General features: G+C 35.5%; 1 protein-coding gene across 7 annotated transcripts in view; it reads right to left on the reverse strand.

Moving 5' to 3' along the window:
• The window catches only part of LOC145991185 (sphingomyelin phosphodiesterase), a 176,469-nt gene that overhangs the window by 1,451 nt on the left and 151,426 nt on the right, over positions 1-23,592 (reverse strand). For 3 of the 7 annotated variants that reach the window (XM_083127055.1, XM_083127057.1, XM_083127056.1), the window contains 7 exons: positions 23,239-23,411; positions 21,343-21,534; positions 19,531-19,701; positions 18,225-18,417; positions 16,270-16,454; positions 15,168-15,353; positions 7,859-10,141 (listed from right to left, as the gene is read on the reverse strand). In XM_083127055.1, the coding sequence (XP_082983181.1) occupies positions 10,030-10,141; positions 15,168-15,353; positions 16,270-16,454; positions 18,225-18,417; positions 19,531-19,701; positions 21,343-21,534; positions 23,239-23,411 (1,212 nt within the window). In that variant the 3' untranslated portion in view covers positions 7,859-10,029. Of the gene's footprint in view, positions 1-7,858; positions 10,142-15,167; positions 15,354-16,269; positions 16,455-18,224; positions 18,418-19,530; positions 19,702-21,342; positions 21,535-23,238; positions 23,412-23,592 lie in introns of those variants that run through there. The other 4 variants (XM_083127060.1, XM_083127059.1, XM_083127058.1 and 1 more) reach the window with 4 other exon arrangements.

Here is a 23,592-nt window from a genome sequence, read left to right on the forward strand (position 1 = left end):
ATGGTTACTGCTTAAATTTATACATCGAGCATGTGGTATTTACAATGAATATGTTCACATTAGTTCCACGCCGTGGTCGTGCGGTCTAAGGTGCAAGCTTTTGGCTCCGGCTACGGGATGCGTGCAGGTTCGAGTCTCCTGGGGGAAGAGTAACAACTCTTCCGGAGATTTTGGCCTGTGGATGGGAGTGATGGCCACCCATCATTGTGAGGAAATTGGGGAACTACGAATGAGTAGAGTAACCTGGTCATGGAAACCTACGAGGACAGGGGGAGCATCATGCTGACCACGTTACCCTGTAACTGGTTGGATGTTCTTCAACATCTGGTGGGAGTAAGGCAGGCAGTCTGTAGATGTGTCATGGATTATTATATTATGTTTACATTAACATCCTGGATGCATTTTATGTTGACATATCAACCACAATTGTATAGCACATTATTATTGATTGATTTATTTGACTGTTTTTCTTCTACTTTTAGCTAATCGCAAAGATGAAGGCGAGTGATCTGATGAAGATACACTCGCCTATGCCCAGGACCCCATGCTTCGTAGTGTGCTGTGAATGCATTTTTTCTTTCTTTTAGCCTTTCCCACCATCTCTAAGGAAGTTTTCAGCGTATCCTTACTTTTTTAGTTGCGTTGCATTTGTCCTTTGCAGGTACCTTTGCAATCTTGCACTTTTAAACCTTTTCGAGAGAGTTTTTACAACCCTTTTTTAAACTTACTTGCAGTGTTCGGTCACCTGCTAAATTCTGCATCCATGGGGCTGGAGTGCTATTCACTTCTTTTCACAACCTTTTTGCTAACTGCCTTCCTGGTGGAGAGGGACATTACAAAGAAAGAATGTCTGAAACTTGTCAGTATTCAGGGAAGAGATGAGCTGTGTGTCTCCAAAACATAACTAATATATGGGTTTCTTATGACGACCTCGGATTTTGGGTTTTTAACTTATTTTTTCCTTTGCAGGTAAATAAGAAGTAACAAGTTTTGTCAGGATTTCACTAAAAAATGCAACAACTGACGAAGTTTTATAGTGCCTAAAATCACCTATTTTGCTTGTTAGAACCTATTTTAAGTTTTTATATTTTCTGTTTTAGGTTTTACAGGATTTTCATATATCTCAGAGGTATTTACTCATTTGGTAACAAAACAATTCAATGACTGGCATGTTTGAAACATATTTCCCCTGCCCCTCCCCAGATAGCACGTAAGTTAACTGCAAGTTAAATCGAATGTCGATTTAACTTGCAGTTAACTTACATGCTATCTGGGTCCAAGTCTATGATGTTTTTCAAAGATCTAAAAAAAAAAAAAATGTCTGACACTACTGTTACCTGCACACAATGGTGGTGATTAGAGGAGGCAGTTTCCCCCTACTTTTTGCCCCTGCACTATGGACTCTTAATTCTAAGCCTTGTCTACCTAGAGAAAGTAAACTGGTCTTGCCCCCACCCCCCAATCACCTCTACTACCTGCACAGTCCAAAGTGCAAACTTCTAATCCATTTGGTCTTGCTCACTTTCGCATCAGTTTGGTCCTTTTGTGACATTCACGCATTGCGAAGTAATGTTTCAGCATTCAAATTTGGACCACTGACTATGTTTCAGTTCAAAATTAATTAAAAGATAAAAATAAACCATCTGCTTGTACCTTTTTTAATGTTTTACGAAAATTCATGCATCATTTCCGGAATTCCAACTGAGTAGCCACCCTGATATTGTGCAGCAAATTATATACATGATTCATTTCTCATCCCAACAAGTAACTTTTGCTAACAGCACAAGTATAGTAATACAATGATTTGTGCATAATTTTAAAAATGATGCATACAAATGAAAATTTGGTTAGAAAATTAACATTTGATTGTCATATATACCTACTAAAATTTCTTATGGTTCTTGTGAATTTTGTCAACAATTCTACCTCATTAGTATTTTTCAGGAATTTTGTACCATTTAAGTTATTTGGAATCTACTTCAGGATTTTCAGAGCCTAATTTAATATTTTTAAAAACCTATTTCAGAATTTTTAGAACCTATTTTAGGATTTTTAGCTAAAAATCCAATGACATTATGTGTAATGGTCAGATTCACCAATAAAATTTGTTCTCGCAAATTAAATATTCCTTTAGTCTGTAATTTTAACATTTTCAGTTTGTAGTTTTTGTAGTTGCTAATGATGAAATTGTCCTCCTAAGTGGTCATGCGGCCTAAGGTGCCGTGCTTTGGGCTCCAACTGCAGGATGTAACTTGGGTTTTCGACCTGTGTATAGGACCGGTGGCAACCCACCATCGTGAGGAAATTGGGGAGCTACAAGTGAGTAGCGTTAACTCAGTCTCTGAAATCTCCTATAATGGCTGGGGGTTCGACATGCTGACTCCACGTCACCCCATTACTGGTTGAAGATCTCTCACACCTCCAGGTAGGATTGTGGAAGGGAGACTGGCAGTCGGAAGATAGGGTCGAGGGCTGTCGAGCCATTATTAATGATAAAATTAGTATTGACTGCCTATTAATGTAGGGAATGCACCCACCATCAGTGTGGAATTTGAAAAACAATCCAGGAGAATGGGGTTTCCCGTAACTTCTCTTGAAGTATCCATGTATTGCATAAATTATATTAATAGTATCCAAGTGCCAAAAACCTAAAAATCAGAAACCAGAGGGGAAGCATCTCCTCCTCATTTCCCATTCAAATACCACCCTGTACACCACCATAAAAAATTATATTTTTTTAGTTCGAAGCTGACATGTGATACAATGCTCCACAGTTACATTGCAGTGGCGTATTCTCCCATGTTACCTGATTTACCACTGGGAAACCAACTTTTCTCATATGTGTATACAGAAATTGCTGGAAAATTTGAATTTGTTGGACCTCTGCTTTTGTTTTACTTGCATACCTGATGGTAAGAGACCTGTAGGAAGGCTACTAAGACAAAGATGGAGGAATAATGTTAAGATGGACCTAAAGGAAATCGGTATGGATGGAAAAGATTGGATTGATCTTGCTTAGGATAGGGACAGATGGAAGGCTTGTGTTGCTGCAGCCATAAACCTTCAGGTTTAAGAAGGCTCGAGAGTTATATGCAATTAATATATAATAAATATGTACAATAAATAAGAATTATTGATGTAAACCATATCAAATTTTCAGTGTCTCGAAGCATTGAGTAATATCTAAGCTATTCAAATCATTTACAGTGGAACCCCAATTTTACGTTCCCAGATTGCATTTTCCTGCACTTTACATTCAATCATCACGATCGCAACAGAGCAAAATATCATGGAATTTTCATGCATTTTAAGTTCATTCACAATGGTCTGCGGAAAATGTAAAATTGAGGTTCTACTGCATTTCCACCAACGATATAAGAATTTTTTATGCATTATTTCTTCCAAAGCTAGAGAAAACTGATATTTCATGAACTTTCACTTGCAGAAACTAATAAAAAGCATCAATTTTTCACTTACCATGCATACTGTCTGAACTTCCCACCACCACCACAACCATTCCATCCAAAAAACTGCTTCATCCACCACACAGGAGAACTGCACAAAAGTATCATGCCATTCGATATTTCTTATTAATGTAAAGCAAATAGTTATTATTTTTATTTGCATGGGCAGAATTAATAGTTTTTAAAAACTTGCATGAGCAGAATTAATAGTTTTTCACACAAGTAGAAAACACATGCTGTAGGGCTTCTCTACCAGCAGGGACTGCATATAAATTTATTCCTTATCGTTACAAAAGTAACACGGACATGACAGGACTCATTATGTGATCATAACTTTAAAAGTGCATTTTATGTACAGACAGTTTAAAGTGCAACAAAAACCACCTAACTCTGCTCTCATTGGGAATTCAGCCAAGACTCCTTGATAATGCCATTAAAAAATTACAGTGGTATAAGACAGAATGGAAGATGTTGGTTTCATTTAAGAATGCTACATACAGAATGATTATACTTTAGCCTTTGTATATGATAGTTTTCAAACTAATCTTCACAAGTGCACAGCAGATATGTTAAAGACACATCTCAATGTTTAATTTTAACATATTTCTGGAAGTCAACAATTTTCTGGTATTTGGGAACAAAATTCATGAAGAATTGACTTTCAAAATAACAATGGCATGTTCTGGATCCTTAAGTATCTGGATCTAGATTAATAACAGATTGGATACCTGCTGAAAGTAGCTGGATCTCCCAGATCTAGGTATTTTTAGAATTGGGTAACCCAGATATGAAAGTTTTGACCACCCCCAATTTAAAACCAGAGATCTAAATTACAACAATTGTGGAATTTAAAGAATTTAGTTATGTCCACAGTTGCAGAATCATCACTGGTGAATTAACAATCTCTTGTGAGGGGTAGGTGATTTTTGTAGCTGTCATCCGCTAATTCAATTATTGTTAGTTATAGATCTGATACTGAATTGCATTTACTAACTTTAAACGTGGGGAACTGACTTTTGTATAGCCAAAGAGACAGCATTCAAAATTTACTCTTACCTAACTTGACAATATATTAATTTTAGGCACGATAGGAGAGAGGGTTCCAAAGAGGGGGTCTGTTGCCATTTGCTCTCATACAATCAAAACTTAAAGTCAAGTTTAGCAAGCTTCTTGGTGCCTTTGGAGCAACTTTACAGTGGCCACCAACCTGTAATTTTCTTTGGTTCATGTGTTGTGCGTATCGAGGTGTAGCAGCCACACTTGTGACACCTGGGGTAGTGGAGGTCTGACAAGGTTGTCCTCTATGCATTGTTTAAGCTTTGTATCCCTACAGAAATTCAGGAGATAGTTTTGCACACATGCAACATTTGAGCAGCTCGGGAGAGGAACTTGATAACCCACTAAAATATGAAACCGAGAAAAACAGGTGAAAGTTCGTCCATTACATTGTGGTTTATGGGTTAGCCAGATCCAGATGATCACGTGTGTTTCTGGATATCAGCGGCTACTGAAGGAACCATTGCACAGCAACTGAATCTCATGTTAACTCAATTTTGAATGGAGTGTGAGTTATCAAGTTTTACTCTTAAGCTGCTTATTTGATTCATAAAATGGATGCTTTTATGTGTGTGCAGACAAACCACCAAGCAGCAGCTCGGTAGCCCTAAAATGTTAAGTGGTCAATTTTCGATCTCGTCACCAAAGTACCTGGGCTCAAGTCCCAGCCTGAACGTCTGTGTTCCTTGCGATATCAGCAAGTCAACCACTTAACACCCTCAGCCACTATGTGAATTTTCTCCGACATACACATAGCATCTTACTCTTAACGAAATAAGTTTAAAAAAATGACAATGTTATGCATAATTCAGAAATAATTTTGGACTTCAAAAGTTAGTGAAAATTGTGACAACCAAAGATGGAATATAGGTCTCTCGTATTCCTTGGTAGTGCTGTATCACGAGTTGTGAAGTCAGTATTAATAACGTTTTCCACTAGTTTGCCACTCAAAGTTACTGCACTATCAAGTTGAGGCATGTAGTTTTAACTCCATCCAAATCATTGGATGATTTCACCATAAAACAAATTTCCGATGTTTTATATTACTTCACTTTTCTGCCACTTTTGGCTAATAGTGAAGATGAGGACGAATGGTGATAAGATGAAACAGATAAAGGACGATAACAAACACACAAGGACAGCACATAGCAAGAGTCCCATGGAAGATTATATTATCCGTGACGGTGGTGTGCCCAAGATTTTCGAAAGGGGAGGGTTACATATACTTTTCTTTTGTAATTAGTGTAGTACACCCAAGACTGTATCTTGCAAACTAACAAAACTCTGGAGTCTGGATTCGCAGTGGCATGTCCATGGGGGGTTGGTGGGGGTCAATCCCCCCCATTGGCTCTTCCAAAACTCTATGTGGAATAACGTAGGCAAATCAGAAGAGGCAAAAGTGAAAAATCAGATATGCAGTATCTGAGGTAAGCCATGGTGTACACTTTGGAAACCACTGCCATAGACACGACTACAAAAGACAAATTATGCTGTCCCATACGATGGGAATTATGAAAACTGATTAATTTGTATTCTTCCTGTAATTAAATATAACAAATTGACATGTACGAATTACAAAGTAAACATAAAGGCTACAGTACAGCATGTTATTGTATTTTATTTTCTTGTTTTTATTATTACTTTTCTGAACTGTCAGTTCATATAGTGTTAATAACTTTAATAATACTACTAATAACACTAAAAACAAACTTGGGAGAAAATACTTTGGAGACCACACTACTTAAATTGAGCAATACGAAAAAGCAACAATTCTCATTTTTCTCTTTCTGTCAGTGTTTGAAACTGAAATGCAAACACCTCAATTGTTGCATATAAAGGTAAGCACCAATTGTTGCAAGAAAGAGAAACAAGAACACTGAGACTTTCTCATGGGGATTACTCTATACTTTGAAACATCAAGTTATGTTAAGTCGAGCTTCTACATTGGTTGTGATCATGAAAAGCAGAGTTCATATTGCTCAACATGTATTTTTCCTCTTAAAAACAAGAGCATTGCATGCTTTACAATGCTGGAAAACTCGGAAGAAGTTTAATTTTGATGACGTCAGTGAAACCCTGCCATGGTTGTAAACATAGGGGCTGAAATAAAGGCGTTTTATAACCTTCAAGGGTGGGGGAAAGTCTCTTGTCTCTCTTGTCCGGTGTTTGCAGAGAACAGCCGAAAATACAGAAGGAATCGCCGCACAATTCTGTGCGGAGCTGGGCCGTGTAACACTCAATAGGAAACTTGGCAGGAGGGTTCAGCATGGGGAGTAGGACTGGGCTCTCATTTTGATGCGCTAAAATTAGCAAATCTCTTGCGTATTTCTAGCTGTTTCATGCTGTCGATTAGCTTATTTCGCACAAATATGTGAATATTCTGACATTTTTTACTTCTTCTCTAAAATATTTAAAATGCAATATTTTTATTATTTTTCTTTGTAATCGCTACATCTACCAATGACCTTTTGGGTAGGGTGTTGATAAACATGTGAGTGTTCCAATCACTTATTAGTGTGTTACTTTACTCATTCCCTATTCACGAAGCTTAACCATGCTCACTGCTCTTATACAACTAACCCAATACTCCTCAGTGTCGTAATTGTTTCTGCCTCAGATTATATGGAACATCAGATTATTAAGACTCTACTGTAGTTGATTTTTTTTTAAAAAATCAAGTAGAACAAGGTATATTCCTACAACTCATTCTGTTAAGGATACTCAATGACACAGCTGTATCTACAAATAAGGATAACTGCAATATTTTTACTTTTTTAGTCTATTTTACATATCTTTTTTTATCTGCTTGAAATAGTGGTTCCCGATGTGATTTTCTCCCCTTTGTTCCAAACTGATATGCCAGTCTGAATAATGTTAAAAGTACGATTTTCAAGACAGCACCATCATGGGCGTCAGGAGGGGGTCGAACGGGTTGGTGGACCCCCCCCCTGAAAATTGACATCCTTCATTTAAAGATACATGAAAGTCGAAAGTTTGTTACTCTTATTGTTAGGAACAGAAATAAAGTTCATTTAGTTAGTATTCGAACAGAATACAAAATAAAAATGGATTGGATGGAAAACGTTGAGTGAACAATACAGGAACAAGGTTATACTGTACCATTTCATCCAAAGAACAAATGGTTCTAGTTGTAGATGAGATGTCACACAACAAACTTTATGAAAAAAAATCCCCCTAACATTTAAAGACTTTTCTTGAACGAGACATGCAAAAGTTAATATCAAAATGCATGTGCAGGTATTCACTCGTTTGGTGGATCAAGTCATCTCATTTATAATCAAATTTTGAATAAAATTTCTTTTTTTTAGTTTATGTTTCTTTATTGTATAATATCATTTATAACCGTGGTAATAATACTTATTATTTCTCTGCTATTCGACTTTTATCATTTGCCTGAACCCCCTGCAAAAATTTCTAGCGACGCTGATGAGCACCATATATAACACAAAGTCTTTCTTAAAATGATTTGGATAATTGGTCAAATTTCAATAGTGAGCAAATGCCTGGTAATGCCAATGTTTATTCCACTGTTATACTACCTGCATGAAACACATTTGGCATCATATTAGTAAGTAAAGATTCTTCATTGTTTTACAAAACATACAGAATTAGATTAAACATAAACTGAATGAATTTCAAGAAGATAGTGTTTCTACATGAAGAGAGAATACCCTTCCACCTCTATACAATTTACAATTTATGACAAACTACATGAACATGCATTACCAGTACTTGAAGTCTCTTGCAACCTGCACCAGAAATCACAGAAATAAATAAAATAAAATCTCATTATGTTAGGGATTTCTAATCACCTAAGGCATGTACAACATAAAATGTGTGAAACTTTAATATATTTACATTAAAATATGTACAGTGAATAACAAAATAAATATCAGGCCAAGTGTATTTAAGAAAATATACATAGTTTCCACTTCTGAAAATATTTGTCTTTACATAACTTTATATACACACACAACTATACAGTCAACAGCATGTATCACAGAAAAATAATAACTGCATCCAATAATGTTATGTAATGAGAAAGCAAAGTAGACAATTTGAAATTGAAAACTCAACAATGAACAAAGCTACAATTTAGGAAATACTGTCAACAAAATAAGCAAAAATGATCAGTTTACATTCTTATAATAAAAGTAGTATCAAATTTTCTTAATACCGTTTTTAAACATAGAAAATATCTCAAAATATTAAATGCTATAAGAAATCTGAGCAATAAGATGTAACAACACAATTCAAGAATTTCTATTTTAACATTATTGAAGCATAAATATTTTATTGACAATTGATCAACAGCATCACTTTTACACAGGACATTACTATGCATGTCATAGGCGTGTGCACTGAGGGGGGGGGGGGGGGGCCCAAGGTCCCCAGATTTTTTCCAAAAAAAAAAGTATTTTTCCATGGGCCATATTACCCCGATAATAGTGTTTCCCCTCAAAAACCACCACTTGAATTTGAAATTATCGCATTAATGTAAATTACTAAAAAAAAAAAGGTAAAGTGTTCCCCTGTGCTTAGCACCATGCCATGAAGGCGTATAGGGGGTGTGGTACTATGACTGAAATCATATTATACATGTGAAATATATACTTTTAGGTTGACATTCGATTTCTAAGGGGGAGGTGTGGCCATTCTTGCCCCCCCCCCTTCCAGACGTCTATGTACCTACATTATTATACTTTCACCTAGAAATTTAGTGCAGAGGAATCTTTTTGCCGTTATTAAATGATATTATACTCTTATTGCCCCTCCACAACCTTGGGCAGAAACCAATTCTAGGGGGTTCAAACATTGAGGTAAATGAAAGCAAGGCTAGTAGAATCTAAGCGTAGCAGGACAAAAATATACTGAAGATGGAATTTGTTTTCACGTCTTTCTTGCATTATTTCTTCCAGACAGCTAAGAGCACCTGCAGGGGGCACAGGGGCAATTGACCCCTCTTGATATCAAATTCTGTACAAATAAAAATACATTTCATAAAATTTTCTTGCTCGCTTTGCTCGCAATGTCTACTTTTCTTGCAGTCTTGTCAAGTCCAGAGCCGTAGCTAGGGGAGTTGGTCCTGAGTGCCAGAATGAAAAATTTACAAAAGAATCAAACGGCAGCCCATGAATGTCATATTAAATCAATATTGTTTTCAGTTTGCAAAAATTTAGATCTAAAACTTTTCTTGCTCGCTTCGCTCGCAATTTTTATTATTTTCTGTAATGCATTGTAAATTGCCACAGAGAGAGAAGTTACTACTACCAAGTACTACAGGCTCTTGCTACTAAACAGTTTTGTCTTAAATGCATGAACACAATTGTTTGGAGGAAAAGGAGCACAGCACATTTCAGAGACAATACATTTATTCATTATGGTGCCTCTATGTTGCTACATGATAAATATATATAGTGAGAAAAATGAGGTTTTTCTTTCCCGACTGAACTTTCATCAAGTCGTTGCCCCCCCCCCCCTTTACTAATCAGAGGGTCTGCGCACGCCTATGATGCATGTGTATATATATATATATTTCTTTCATAAATGCCTGTTGTACATACCCTTTCTTTATACCAGATGTAATCTTTCCAATTCTTCTTTATTTCATTTGAAATAGAAGAAAGAGAAAAAAAATACATAAAAATATCAACAATAATACTAAGTCAAATGTTAATAAACTTACAAGGGTTAAATGATAACACAAGCTAATTAAAGTTTTCTAAAATATACAAATTAAAAGAAGTTTGAAATACAAAAAATTAGGACCGCATGCATAATTGGAGCAGCTACTTCTAATAGCAAATACGTATGTTTCTTAATTAAATGTTTGGAGTAAACAGGACAATTTCTTTTCCTTTTCACTACACAAAAGAAAATTCTACTTCTAACTTGTAAGAATAGTATGCATGCCTAGAAAGATCAATAGTAAAATTACAAAATTACTACTTTTTGTTCTTGCTTAAATTATACAGTGCCTTTCACGGCCGAGGTGGCCATGGAGTGGTGGCTAGCCGGAGAGTGAGAGCGCATCTGTCGGCATTTAAACCCACAGTTGTATGCTGACCTTGGCACTGGACACAACAGTGCTTCAGTATCCAGATAACTGGTGTCCAGTTTGCACATGTTTGTGAAGTGTTAAGGTGTTAACAAGTGTTTTAGATTGTTTTGCTTTAGTTTACGTGTTACTGGTACTTTTCTGCAGTCTAATAATGGCACACTATATGTACAATTTAAAATAATGAATTTTTATGTATGACTCTTGTGTCATTATGAATTATTGTAGAGAAGTTACAAGGCGTTTTAAGACAGGGTTCGAAAACTTGTGAACAAATCTAGGGAAACAGGGTCTGTTCTTGATAAGAAGTGAATGGTGAAATGGCATGATGAGAAACCAGACAACATTGAAGCAAGATTGGAACATATTCCTCAAAAATCCCTCTGGTGCTAGTGAAAATGCCATACAAATATGCCATAAATGGGTGGATTTCCAACAACTCTTGTAACAAGGTATGTGCTCATTTTAATGTTAACTTTCAATGTAATTGTACAAGCTTATTTCATTACATAATTAGCAGTTCCACTTACGTGGATGTTGCATCCAGTTTGCTGGCAGACATGATCTCACTTCCCGATGTGCCAGCTGCAGCTCCCATGGCCACCTCAGCAGTGAAAGGCACTGCATATATATCTTATAAAATATCAGCACACAGATGGATCATATGTTGTTTGAGAGAAGGATATTGGTGAAGATGTAAATGCAAGATGATATCGGGAGTGGAATGTGTGTGTGGGGAAGAGGGGGTTATATCTCCCAGACTTTTTACAAAACATGAAAATAAAATGAGATCATATCCCTGGTCTTTTCAGATTTTTATGCTTGTATGAGGTTTATGTATTCTAAATCACATCTATATACCCTGTCACAATTAGTAATTGAAAACAGTAGCCATGTTCTAGAACAGTAGAAACTAGTCATAACGAAGAAAGATAAAGGAAAATCGTTATTGTATACTGTAGTCCTCCCACCTAGATTTTGTGAAACAATAATTTAAATGAAACAGTATCTTCTGAATGCTCATACTTCATCATATTAAATTAAGAACATTTGGGTTTTGATGAAAGGTTTATGAAGAGATATACCGTAGTAGTTTTACAAGACAAAAATTTGTCAGCATTAATTAAACATTTCAATACTTCACCATGGGGTTATTTAAAGTACATGCTTAATTTTTTCAATCTCATTTAAGTAAAAAATACTATTTCATTTGGGTTTTTGTTTTAAGTCCACTTTATGCACCAGTAGGCTAATTGGGACTGGTCCTACAGTTTAAAGTGGGATCCGAACCACTGTGGGCCTCCACTGCATACTGAACTTGGGGGAAAAATACTATTATATTAATGGTTATCTATATGCTGTATTAATAGTACCAAACATGCTGCAAAATAAAATGTTTCAGAGATTTCAATAAGGTCAAATATGACACACATTTTTTTTTGCTGCAGGTAGGTTGTATTGGGTTTACTTCTGTGTACAAATATTAAGAAGGAGATTAATAACAATTGTGTACATCAAGCATGAGGAGGATGCACAATTCTATCCGATTCTACAACTAATATACTTTTATTATCATCTTTCACGCTCAATATAATAAACCTTCTCTCCACAGCCATACCATTTTAACAATCAACAGTGCTCTAACAATAGATGAATAATGCAATTATTTGTTATTAACATTATAGTATTAGTATAATTAATAATTTATAACCATCTAAATGTCTACAAAGTCTTCAACGTACAATATATATTCACTGGAATGATTATCATTCTAAATTGTCTTTGGTATTTACTAATATAAACACTATCATGAAAAGCATATGTTGAATTTCTTACAGGACACCAAGAGAATTGCAATCTGCACAATATTGAACTTACACAACACAACATTCAGCATCTTGGATATGTTGATGTATTTATCGACATTTCAGCCATTATCAGCTATTGGATTTGTAACCACTTCTTCACAACCTATGAGCACTGTATATGCTAATAATATACAGAGTACTCAAAATAGAGAGGGAGTGTCTCTCCCTCTTTGTCCCAGTTAAGAAAATGTGTGTCAGGCACCCACCCAGATAGGTTAATTTACGTGAGCATCCCTCCCCTAAGAATTTCCACTTCAAGCACTGAATATATTTATTTATTTATTTCGAACAAAAAGGCACAAGTTCACAAGACATATCTACACTACCAGTGGTATTAGCTATTTGCTAATCACAATATTTTATTGCATAGATAATAATGCACTTAAAGTGTACTAGAGCGAAATAAATAAAGAAGGGAAAATGTAGGAATTAACAAACACTATAATTAGGAAAGGGTCCTACAAAATGACCATGTGGTCTAAGGTGCAAACTTTGGGTTCTGGATACAGGATGCATGTAGGCTCGAGTCTCCTGGGAAAAGCATAACAACTTTTCTCCTGGGATTTCAGCCTGTGTATGGGACCGGTGGCCATCCACCATCATGAGGAAAAGGGAGCTAAGAATGAGTAGCGTATCCCAGTGATGAAAGCCTACAACAACGACAGGGGTTTCGTCGTACTGACTACACGTCACTTTGTAGCTGATTCGACGATCTCCCAAGTCTGGTTGGAGTGGGTATGGTGGCAGTTGGTTGGTAGGTACTGGCCCTCACGGGCTGTTACACCACGGCTTATTAAAATTATTATTATTATTATTATTATAATTAGGAAAGGAGAAATGCTTTATTTACAGTATGGATTTCTTGCAACAATGTTATTAGTAGGGCTCGGATAGTTATGCACTAAAAAAAAAATGCAAAATATGAATGCAAATATGCACTAAAAGTGTAAAATATGCACTTACATATGCACTTTAAAAACCCGTTTAATTTATAAATGCTGTATATTACAAACTATGAAAGATTACACTCCAGGCAATGAATATGCATTATTCTGAATGCTCATTCGCTTACACAGATTCTTTTCAATTAATATGGTTCTGCGTTAAATGAAACACAATAAATTACAGATCAAGATCATGATTGCATTTGATAACAACATGATGTCTCAAATTTTCGAACTTGGAACTCCTCCTGTCTTCAGCTAGAATAGTCTTATATTCAGAAAACACAAGTTAAACTTCGCAAGATACAAATGGACTGTATTTTAGGGCAACAAAATCACACACATCAAGTTTCAGATCATCCACACGTTGTCCATTTCTATGAAGAATTTTGCAAACTTTCACCATTGTTGTATACCCACTGTTCTTTTTCAATACTGCATCCAATTTCTGTACACACACAGGATCTTCGACCTGGGTGAGGGCCTCTTTAACGTCGTCTACAATTTTGATGCTTGTTTGAAGTTGTAACCCTTTGTTTTCTAATCGACAAATGGAATTTTTCAGGCAAGAGAAATTAGCTCGGATGTAGGCAAGATCCTCACGAATGCCCTCTGTGGAAAGTATTTGCTGGGCCTCCCCGATGCACACTGGGCATCAAATCTATCAACCTGTTTCACCATTTCCAAATTGTCGGCATAATATGCAGCAGCCTCATTCAACGTGCCCCATCTAGTAACCATAGGAGATGGTGGAAGTGGCATGTCAACTGCTACTTTCTGGAAAACTCTTACACGGCTAGGTGCTTTGAGAAACACCTTTTTCACATTTCAAATTAGTTCATTGACCTTATGAAAGTTTGCTCAAACTAATTCACACACACGATGCAGCACATGTGCAAGGCACGTAACATGAATAAGTTTCAGATACAATATTTTAAGACCGGCCATTGCTTTACACATATATGGAGCATCATCGGTACAAGCAACTAGCACTCAGTCGTAATATGCACATCAACAACTTATTTTCATACAAATATGCACCTGCATATGAAATATGCATTTTTAGCTAAAAATCCTTAAATATGCATTTGCATATGCAATATGCAAAATGCATAATTATCCGAGCCCTAGTTATTAGGAATAAAAATAAATCTATGAAATTACAAATAAAACAAGTAAAAAATTCCATTCTTTTGACTACTGACACATCAGTTTCTCACATGAAGTTTTGTTAAGCCAAATGCCGCAGGTTAGTTGGAAATTTACTTTAAACTTAACTTGTTAAAAAAATATATAGATTCTCTAGACATTACATTAGCTCTTCATTGCTAATTCTAGTTGATAATGGTAATTTTTATGATAAACAGTATTATGAGTTCACAAAAAAAAAATCACAAAACTTGTGCAATATGTCACTTGATAAAAAGTAACAATAAAAACCAAGACCATGTCAGTGACTGGTATTATTATTGAATAATACCATTTATTAACAAACTTAATAATGCAATCATAGGCACACTTATGTACCACCATCAATAAACGAGGCACTACAGAAGCGTAGTTCTCTTATGCTATTGACATAGCACTAGCTTTAGTCTTGTGCAAAAAAAATTGCAATTCTCTCGGTATTACCTATACACAGCCTGCAATTAATTTCTTATTAGAATATTAATATTTTAAATAGGGACATCATCCTGTAAACACATTTTTGATTGCAGATCCAACCCAACAAAAACCTGTGAAATAATTGACATACGATAAAGCCAACCCATTGAATATCCACGACTTCCAGCTACTCTGAGAGATGGCATCGATTCGACTTTCGATCTGCTCGCACAGAGCCTTTCTATCGTGCGATCGGCCACATTTCATGTCGCACAGCATTCGCTTCTTGCATTCTGCATCACACTGTGGCCGTACAGGAGAATTTTTCCAATAATGTCTGAAAATGAAAGAAATCATGGTTAATCTGATTTTAATAGACAATGTGAAGTTCATATGGGATTCTTACTTAACAAGGAGAGGTTACATTTTTTAAAAAAAATAATAAATAAAAAAATTAAAAAAATAAAATTGGAGATACGAAAAACGAAATTCTTTTAAAGAAATGAAAAACTAATTTTTCTTCCAAAAACTACCCTGAAAATCGAAAAAAATCAGTTTCGAAGTTAACCTTTATAAGGTCGAGTTTTCAAAACTGCTTTCTTCAGGTAATAAACATTTTGTTGACATATACCAGAATATTGTGCGGTAAATTGTAACATACACCTTATTCAGCCTCCGCAGTTGAGGTTTCAGTTGGATAAGAAGTATTGTCTGTTGGAACTTTTCATTTCATACAATTTGTGCTCAATTGTGAACAAGCTAAAAATGCAGTTTGACACCCTTTACGAAAAATTCAAAATTTAGAAATCCTTTTTTCAAAAAACAAAACAAAAACAAAATATTTCCAAAAATAGCAAAACATGAAAAATCGAAAAAAAATACTTTTGAAAATTTAAAAAACAATTTCTTTTTTGAAAATGACCATACCTGTTTGGGACAGGACTTGTGGTAGGGTACCCTATAAGTATAAATATGCCTAGATGTTAGGATGCACTAGCTAGCCATTTCTGAGAAAAGGAACGCCAAAGTTTTGAAGTTCTCCAAGTGTACCCTCATGAGGTGAAAATATTGTTCAGTGCCAAGTGACCCAGTGGTTAACGTATCATTTCCCATGCTGTAGCCCCTCCTTGTAAGTATTCACTCCATAAAAAAATACTGCCTGAAATCCTCTTGTACTATTAAACTAGTTATCTTCGTACATAAATAATGCAACAATTTGGTTCATTTCTATAATTGTTCCAGGTTTTACTTACTTGAAATACATTTCAAACAATTCTGCGTCTTCCGTTATTTGTGATAGGAAATTGTCCCAATCTTGTGGTAATAAAGAGGGCATTTTATAGGCTGCCCTAGTGCTATACATTTTGTACCATATCGGGTAGTTATACATATTTGCTTCCTTCAAGTTCATAACCCACGTTTCATGATCCAAGACCATCTGGAATTAGAAAAAAAGTTGAAAATAGAATTAGAAAATATGTTCACTGTGTAGTATTTTTGACAAAATAAAAAACTGATACTTCTGCAATGATTTGAAGTTTTACTTCTGACATTTATGTGGTTTACGTTCTGTTTTATGATTTTCAGAAGTTGGACACAAGGATAATATAAATTTTGATCACATAGCACAGATGTTGTTGTTTTTGTCAAAAAAATGTTTAAAAATTTCCTCCTTTTCTTCAGCTTATAATTACAAAAACATGCATGTCCCCTGTGACATGAATTGTGCTGAGCAAACCAAAATGTCATTCATAACATGGCCATCATTACCTATAGAGTAGTACTTTATTTCAAATTATTTGTCGAAAACAGCCTTGATGTTAAGGATCGCACCCCTGAAAGAGCTCTAGAGACTACGAGTTATTATTACATGCTGTGTATTGTAGATGGTATGGTACAAGCAATGCATAAACCTTGCCTAACACACGTAAAGCTATAACGTTGAGCTCTATGTAAGACATCCAACTTGGCATGAACTCTGAGGTCATGTACCTCTCTGATATATAAGCCCAGCGAGCAATTATGTGGGCCTCCTTTTTGATCTTATAACTGGTGCTACAAGCGTGCCTCTCGACAAATCAGTATTAGCAGCTGGGCAAAGATTTGGTGCTCCATTGGTACGACCTATGACAGGCAAGGTGAGTGAGTGCATGGGCCTTCCTTCTGCAATTTGCCAACAACTGTGTATCAATAAAAGTCCTGTGCGGAGCGAAATTTCATTGTTGATTTCTAGATTACCTGTCTCTATCTACTCAAATTCTTCTCGAGAAGACCACAGTAAGCAGAGCTACGGGATGCAATGACAGAGCATTGTCTTATCTTGGCACAGCGAAGGCGTTGTCAACGAATTTTCAACCCTAAGCGAAAGCACAGATGTAATATTTAACATTGTTGAATTTTTTGACAATGAAGCAAAGGGGGAAAATTTTAACGTTGCCACTCAGGCATAAACGAAGGGAAACATTTTCATCTGTGCTTACTGCAAGAGATATAAAAACATGACTGCCCACTTTTATTCTCTTCTTGGTACAACTGAAAGACAAAGAACTGTGTTGTGAATAAACAGAGGCACATATTTTTGGTAAACAGAAAAGCAAAATTTCGGTACAAAAAAAGGCAATTTCGGGTTCAAAATTCGTAAATAAAATAAAATTTTGGTGTTATAGCGGTGAAAAAATTGGATTCAAAAGCAGTATATAAAATGACATTCTGGTTTTAAAATTGTGAACATAATCCAAAATTTGATATAAAAACTGCACTTATTACAAAATAAACATAACCCTTCTAATAGCAAATTTATGTAGTTAGCAGAGTATTAAGTTTATTCCTGTATAAAGGGGTCGATTCTTGCTTCTCAAATAGTTACAGCAAAATTAATCAATTTTCCGTGAATTGCATAACTCACAGGATAATTCGAACTTCAGAAAGTCTTGTGTCAGTAAATAAACTCTAAATTTTGTGTTTAAGAGGATATTTCGCATTTTGCAGTTCATTTCTCATAATTTCGTGACAAAACAGGGTAGGAAAATGCACCTCACACCTTTCAGAAACATTAAAATTTAACATTAGAATGTGTTACTTCACATTTCGAGTTTTCATCTTAAAACAAAATTTGCATACCCCTATGAATAAAGACAAAAGAACTACACACATTGCCCAACAAAGTTTAAAGCACAATACAATATCCACTAAAAACACTGTTACTCACTCTTGTTGTGTCTTGGTGATCTCCATCCACGTAATATATTCTATATCCTGGATTGAGGTCATAATATGGGGTTACAGAAGGACCAATGTATGCTATACTGACAGCACGACTTGGTTCAAAGTTGTCGTAGAAAAGTTGAAATTCATCGAAGTGTGTATGTCCAAAAAATTGTGCACTAATAGTAGATTCATACCTAAAAATTTAAAGAAAACATGGAAGTAAAATATCCAAAGGGTGCCTTCACTAAAAAATTTCAGTGTTCTATTGTAGCTAAACTATGAGATTAAACTAAGTTTTTGTTTGTATCATAGACTAGCACTATCTAAGATGCACATAAATAAACTCAGAAATTTGATGCTATAACAAGTTTACAATAAATGTTAGTGTAAAAAAGACAGTAAACCTGAAACTTTAGACAAAAATTACTTAATATAGAGATTGACCCAAATAAAATTTATCAATATCAAATCAGATATAAAATTGAAAATATTTAAAAAAGAATCTATGCTTTACATACCATAAATTAGCGAAACAAACTTTTTTTAGGAATACCAAATGTGAAAATTAAAATTGATGAAATCATATAAAAATACTTGTGAAAAACTACATTCTTAAATATATGCACGAGGATCTTAAAACAAACACTAAATACAAAGTCACTAATTCAGGTATATTGCAGAATGCTTCATTCCCTGATAAATTATGTAATTTATCTTTTGGGGAAATTTATTTGTGAGTTTAGAAGCATTTAAGATACCAAAACAAGCCATTCAGATTTTAGTGAGTTTAGAAAATATAGTATCCTGTAAAAAAATATTTACAAAATACAAGAAATATTAACTTTCTCATCAATATACATTAACAAAACAGTTCTTCATTAAAGAAAAATACATATGGACACATGAAGCTCAACAGAACACAATACAACAACCAAAATAAAGAACTAATAAATTTTAGAGAGAAATTTCAGTGAAATATACAGGCTTGATTAGGACTAGAACCCAAGTTCCTGGCATAGCATGCCATTTTCTCTACCAACTACATTCAGACAAAGATAAAACAATGGGTGTGAAAAATCTGGCTCGGTTGGTAGTGAAATGGCATGATATGCTAGAGACCTGGGTGAGCCTATATTTTTCACTGAAATTTCTATGTAGTACATCTCCTGGGTGTACTAATCATAAGGTAATAAAAATCTTACTTCACCCGTTTGTCACTAGTCCAAGAAGGACTTGTGGAGCAGGTTAACAAGAGTAGAAATTTCATATTCAATTACAATTTTCTCAGAAAACATGTAGTTTCTTACCTATTTATAATATTATAGTAGTTCCTGCTCCATACTTTAAGGCAGTCACTATGACCAGGAGGAATGTGACCAATGATATGAACTTTTTCCCTGTTGAATTCAGCACTTTGCAGTTCATAGATGAACCACTGAAGCTCCTTCGCTGGATCTGTGCTATTTAGCAGCAACCACCTATTTTGAGAAATGTACAAAACATTTGTACTTACTTGGAATGCACACGCGTTTATTAAATACCTGTAAGTACTGTATTCAAGTCTTGCAATGGCTGAATAACAAATTTTGTTGCACAAATGCTACTTGCAAAGAAAACGGCTTATCCATACTAATTTTAGACATGAGCAGTTATAAAGTAGAATACATATTTTCATACATACAATAAAAAGCACAGTACACATTTTTGACACATTTGTAAAAATGTAAAAAGTCTGATCATGGAACAAAAAATCACACACCTATAGTACTAATTCACTACCACATTTGCAAACCCTGGCATGGAAGCAATGTTGCTAATTTAAGTCATGGGGATGTAAGTCCATTGCTTTAACGGCATCAGGGTGAACGGCAGGGATGAAAGAAAGAAGAGGGAACACTGTGGTTCGCTTATTTCATGAGGATTCAGATATCTTGGCCCTGGTATAGCACAGTAAACAATATTTATCATAGTTTGTTTTATAAAACATTATGGGCGGGGGTAAAAATACATGTTTTTTCATAAGAAACTGTACATATAATAGTCTGGTGAAAATGATCAGAATGTTGCTAGTTTAAAGTATCACACTGAAAATTTAGCATGTCTGTCTTGGAAGAGATTTACTTTAAAAACTATTCATGTTGTCATCCTGTGTAAGAGAGGGATGCATGCTTCTATCTGAATACTGTAACATCTTAATTTGTTGCTCTTTGCTACTGACAAATATCCAAAGCTTGTAATGGGGATGAATTTTCATTTGAGTTCCTCAAACTTACTATAACTCATTGAGGGTCCAGAAGTGCCAAGCAGGTTTTCATCAAGTGATGTGTGGTCAGCGAATCATGTCCCATCAATGCTGTTTTCTGGCCTTCAAATAGTCTTCATGATGCTTGGTCAATTCACAGCTCTCGCCGGGATTCAAACCTGGGACCACTTGCACCAAAGGTGAAAGTCATAATCATTAGGCTCTTATGTCTGCCTAAACATATGTGGCACAGAATAGCTTCCATCTCTTCAAAAGTCAAGTACTAGGATCAGTAAAGGCAAAGGGTAAAGTGCTCCCCTGTGCTATGCACAATGACACGAAGGCGTATAGGGGGTGTGGTGTTAGGGCCCCACACTTTATTGATCACGGCCGAAGGTGAGTGGGGGGTGATGTGATCAGCACCATGCCCCTGGCCACCTTTACCCCCCAGTTTCCTCCAGGTACCCACTTTACACGATGCTGGGTGCCAGAGCCGCTTGAACAGGTGGAAAAAATCCCGGTTCTCCCCTGCCAGGGATTGAACTCGGGTCTCTCACATTGTAGTCAGATACCCTAATGACTGAGCTACCGTGGCTACACAGTACCAGTACCAAAAGAAAATAGTAAGAATATTTCAGCACTACTATAGATAACTTTCATTTCATAATTGATTAAAAAAACTTTAAAAAGACTCTCAACATGCAGGGCAGTTCTTCGGATGTCACTTTAAACTACAGGCCTAGTCCCAATTAGCTTATCTGAGCATCAAGTGAACTTACAACAAACTTTGACTTCAGCTGTGTTCCATGTGAAACAAGCTGTGAAAATAAACACAGTAATTATAATGTGAATATAATCTTTCTTTAAGATTACTTACCAGTTTTTATTGTTGCAGTAGTTCATGTTGAGTGAAATGACGCGAAACCCTGGGCGTACTAACACAGAATAAAAGGCCCCACGGCGTATTGTGTTAGAAACTGATGATGGAAGCCAACGCCTCCATTGCCTATCCACTTCATCGTATAACCAAGAAATAGAGTAATCATTGTGGATAAATGGTGGAGGGAAACTGGAAGAAAGAGAAAAATTGAACTTCCGTTCCTTAGGAATCAAACAATGAACCATACACACCTGTAAGTATTATAGCATCGTTTCATTACTTTACACAGGTTTCATATGGAATTGTACGTGATTGTAAAGATGAGTGAAATAAACAGACTTTTAATCTGTAAAATAACAACAAAATTACACATAAAAATCACAAACACTGTACTCTTTGTTACCATCATGAGTACAGTAGGATTCTATTGTATCTAGAGATGTAAAATCACAATATATTCATGAAGAGAGACTGTTCATATATTTACATGATGATCAACTGGCTATTTGCCAGAATTCTGTAAACTGTACTGATATATCAGACAGGTGTATGGTTGTCCAAAATGGAGGAATGGAACACAGCACATACTACTAACTACTCCCTCTGCGCATAATTATTATCCGGTACACTTTTGTTTGTTGTCTTATAATAATTGTCCGATAGGCAAACTGTGACATTGGTGTATACAGAAGAAGAAAATTAAACACGGGAATGAACCATACAACGTTATTACTCAAGGATCAGTACAAATTTGCCGATCAAGTATCCAAAAGAACATAAATAAAAAGTCAGAGGAAGTATGATATAGCTTCTTACCCAAGTCAAGGCTACACATATACAAAATTTCATGGAGATACAAATCAATGGGTGACATTTCAATATACTATTGGGTGAATTGGCATGGAATGACTTCAGTGAGATGCCAAAGATGAATTTTTGGATGAAAATCTTCACTACAGGGAAGAAAAATGTGGAAAATTTTGTTTCTCATGACAGGCCAGTCATTCAGCAGAAAAAAAAAATCTCGCCTCTCTACGACAAATAGTTCTCCCCTTATGATTTATTGACATCACAGCACATTTGAAAAACATGTGCATCTGAAAAGGTCCAATCTGTAGAGGTTTACAGGCAGGACAGGCTATCCATACACTAAAGATTAAAGCTCTTGTATTATTAAAAACATTATTTAAGACACAGTATGTTCCCAAGTCGCATATCAAATTAAATCATCTACTGTTCTGGCTTCACATTTGTAGGTTTTTAGATATTGTCCCACAGTGGAACACTTATCATTTCACAAATATACTGGCCCTCCAAAATACAAAGAACACTCACAAATCCATGAAGAAAATGCACTTGACATGGTTGTGCCACATTCAACCATAGGATATTAATAGTCATAAGAATATATTTATCTCAATACAAATTGAGAATGAGCAATGTGAGACTGTATATTGGTATACACGTGATACCTCCCAGGGCACGGGAAAACATTAAGATTTGCAGTAAATAGAAACAAAAACACAGAACTTATGTTTTAACATATGAATTCAGAATCTCTCTTTATCTTGATTATGCAATTTAAAAAGAACCAAAGTTATACATCATAACGAAACTCACAAAAAAATCACATTAACAGCACAATCTTTCTCTCATGCACTTCCATTAATCTCGTAACTCCCCGCACAAGATTCATATCTATCAGGCGGGATGGTGTACTTCAACAGTCTGTTCATACGTCCGGGAAGGACATATCACACTCCAATTGTAAACAAGCACTTACAGTTTTCTTACACTATATAAATACTTCATCCACATTTCGTAACCCTTTCATTTACTGTAATGGATAATTTAAAAATTAAATTCATAAGATATAGTGTTAAATTTACACACCTGTTAACGGGAACACTCTCATGATTGCCTAGAGCAGGGAATATGGGAACTGAAGGGAAATAATGTTTTAATTGTTCTACTGTCTCCTTGAGGACCATCAGGTTTTCTTCTCTAGTTTGGTTCCACACATCATGTGGTGGAAGATCACCCGTCCAAATGATATAGTCTATATCCTGTAGAAAATAAGGAAAGAAATAGGAGGTTGCAAGTTCTTGTTTAATTGTTTATACAAGATCTGAGCCGATGCGTGTCAGCATTGGAAAGCACCAGTTCAAATTTAATCACTGATAGCTCAAAATGTTATGAGCAATAACCAACTAGCCTGTGCTTGGAATTTTGTAGTAATCCAATTCA

The sequence above is a fragment of the Lepisma saccharinum genome, chromosome 8 (assembly GCF_977018435.1).
Source record: "Lepisma saccharinum chromosome 8, izLepSacc3.1, whole genome shotgun sequence".
In the NCBI taxonomy this organism is placed as follows: Eukaryota; Metazoa; Arthropoda; class Insecta; order Zygentoma; family Lepismatidae; genus Lepisma; species Lepisma saccharinum.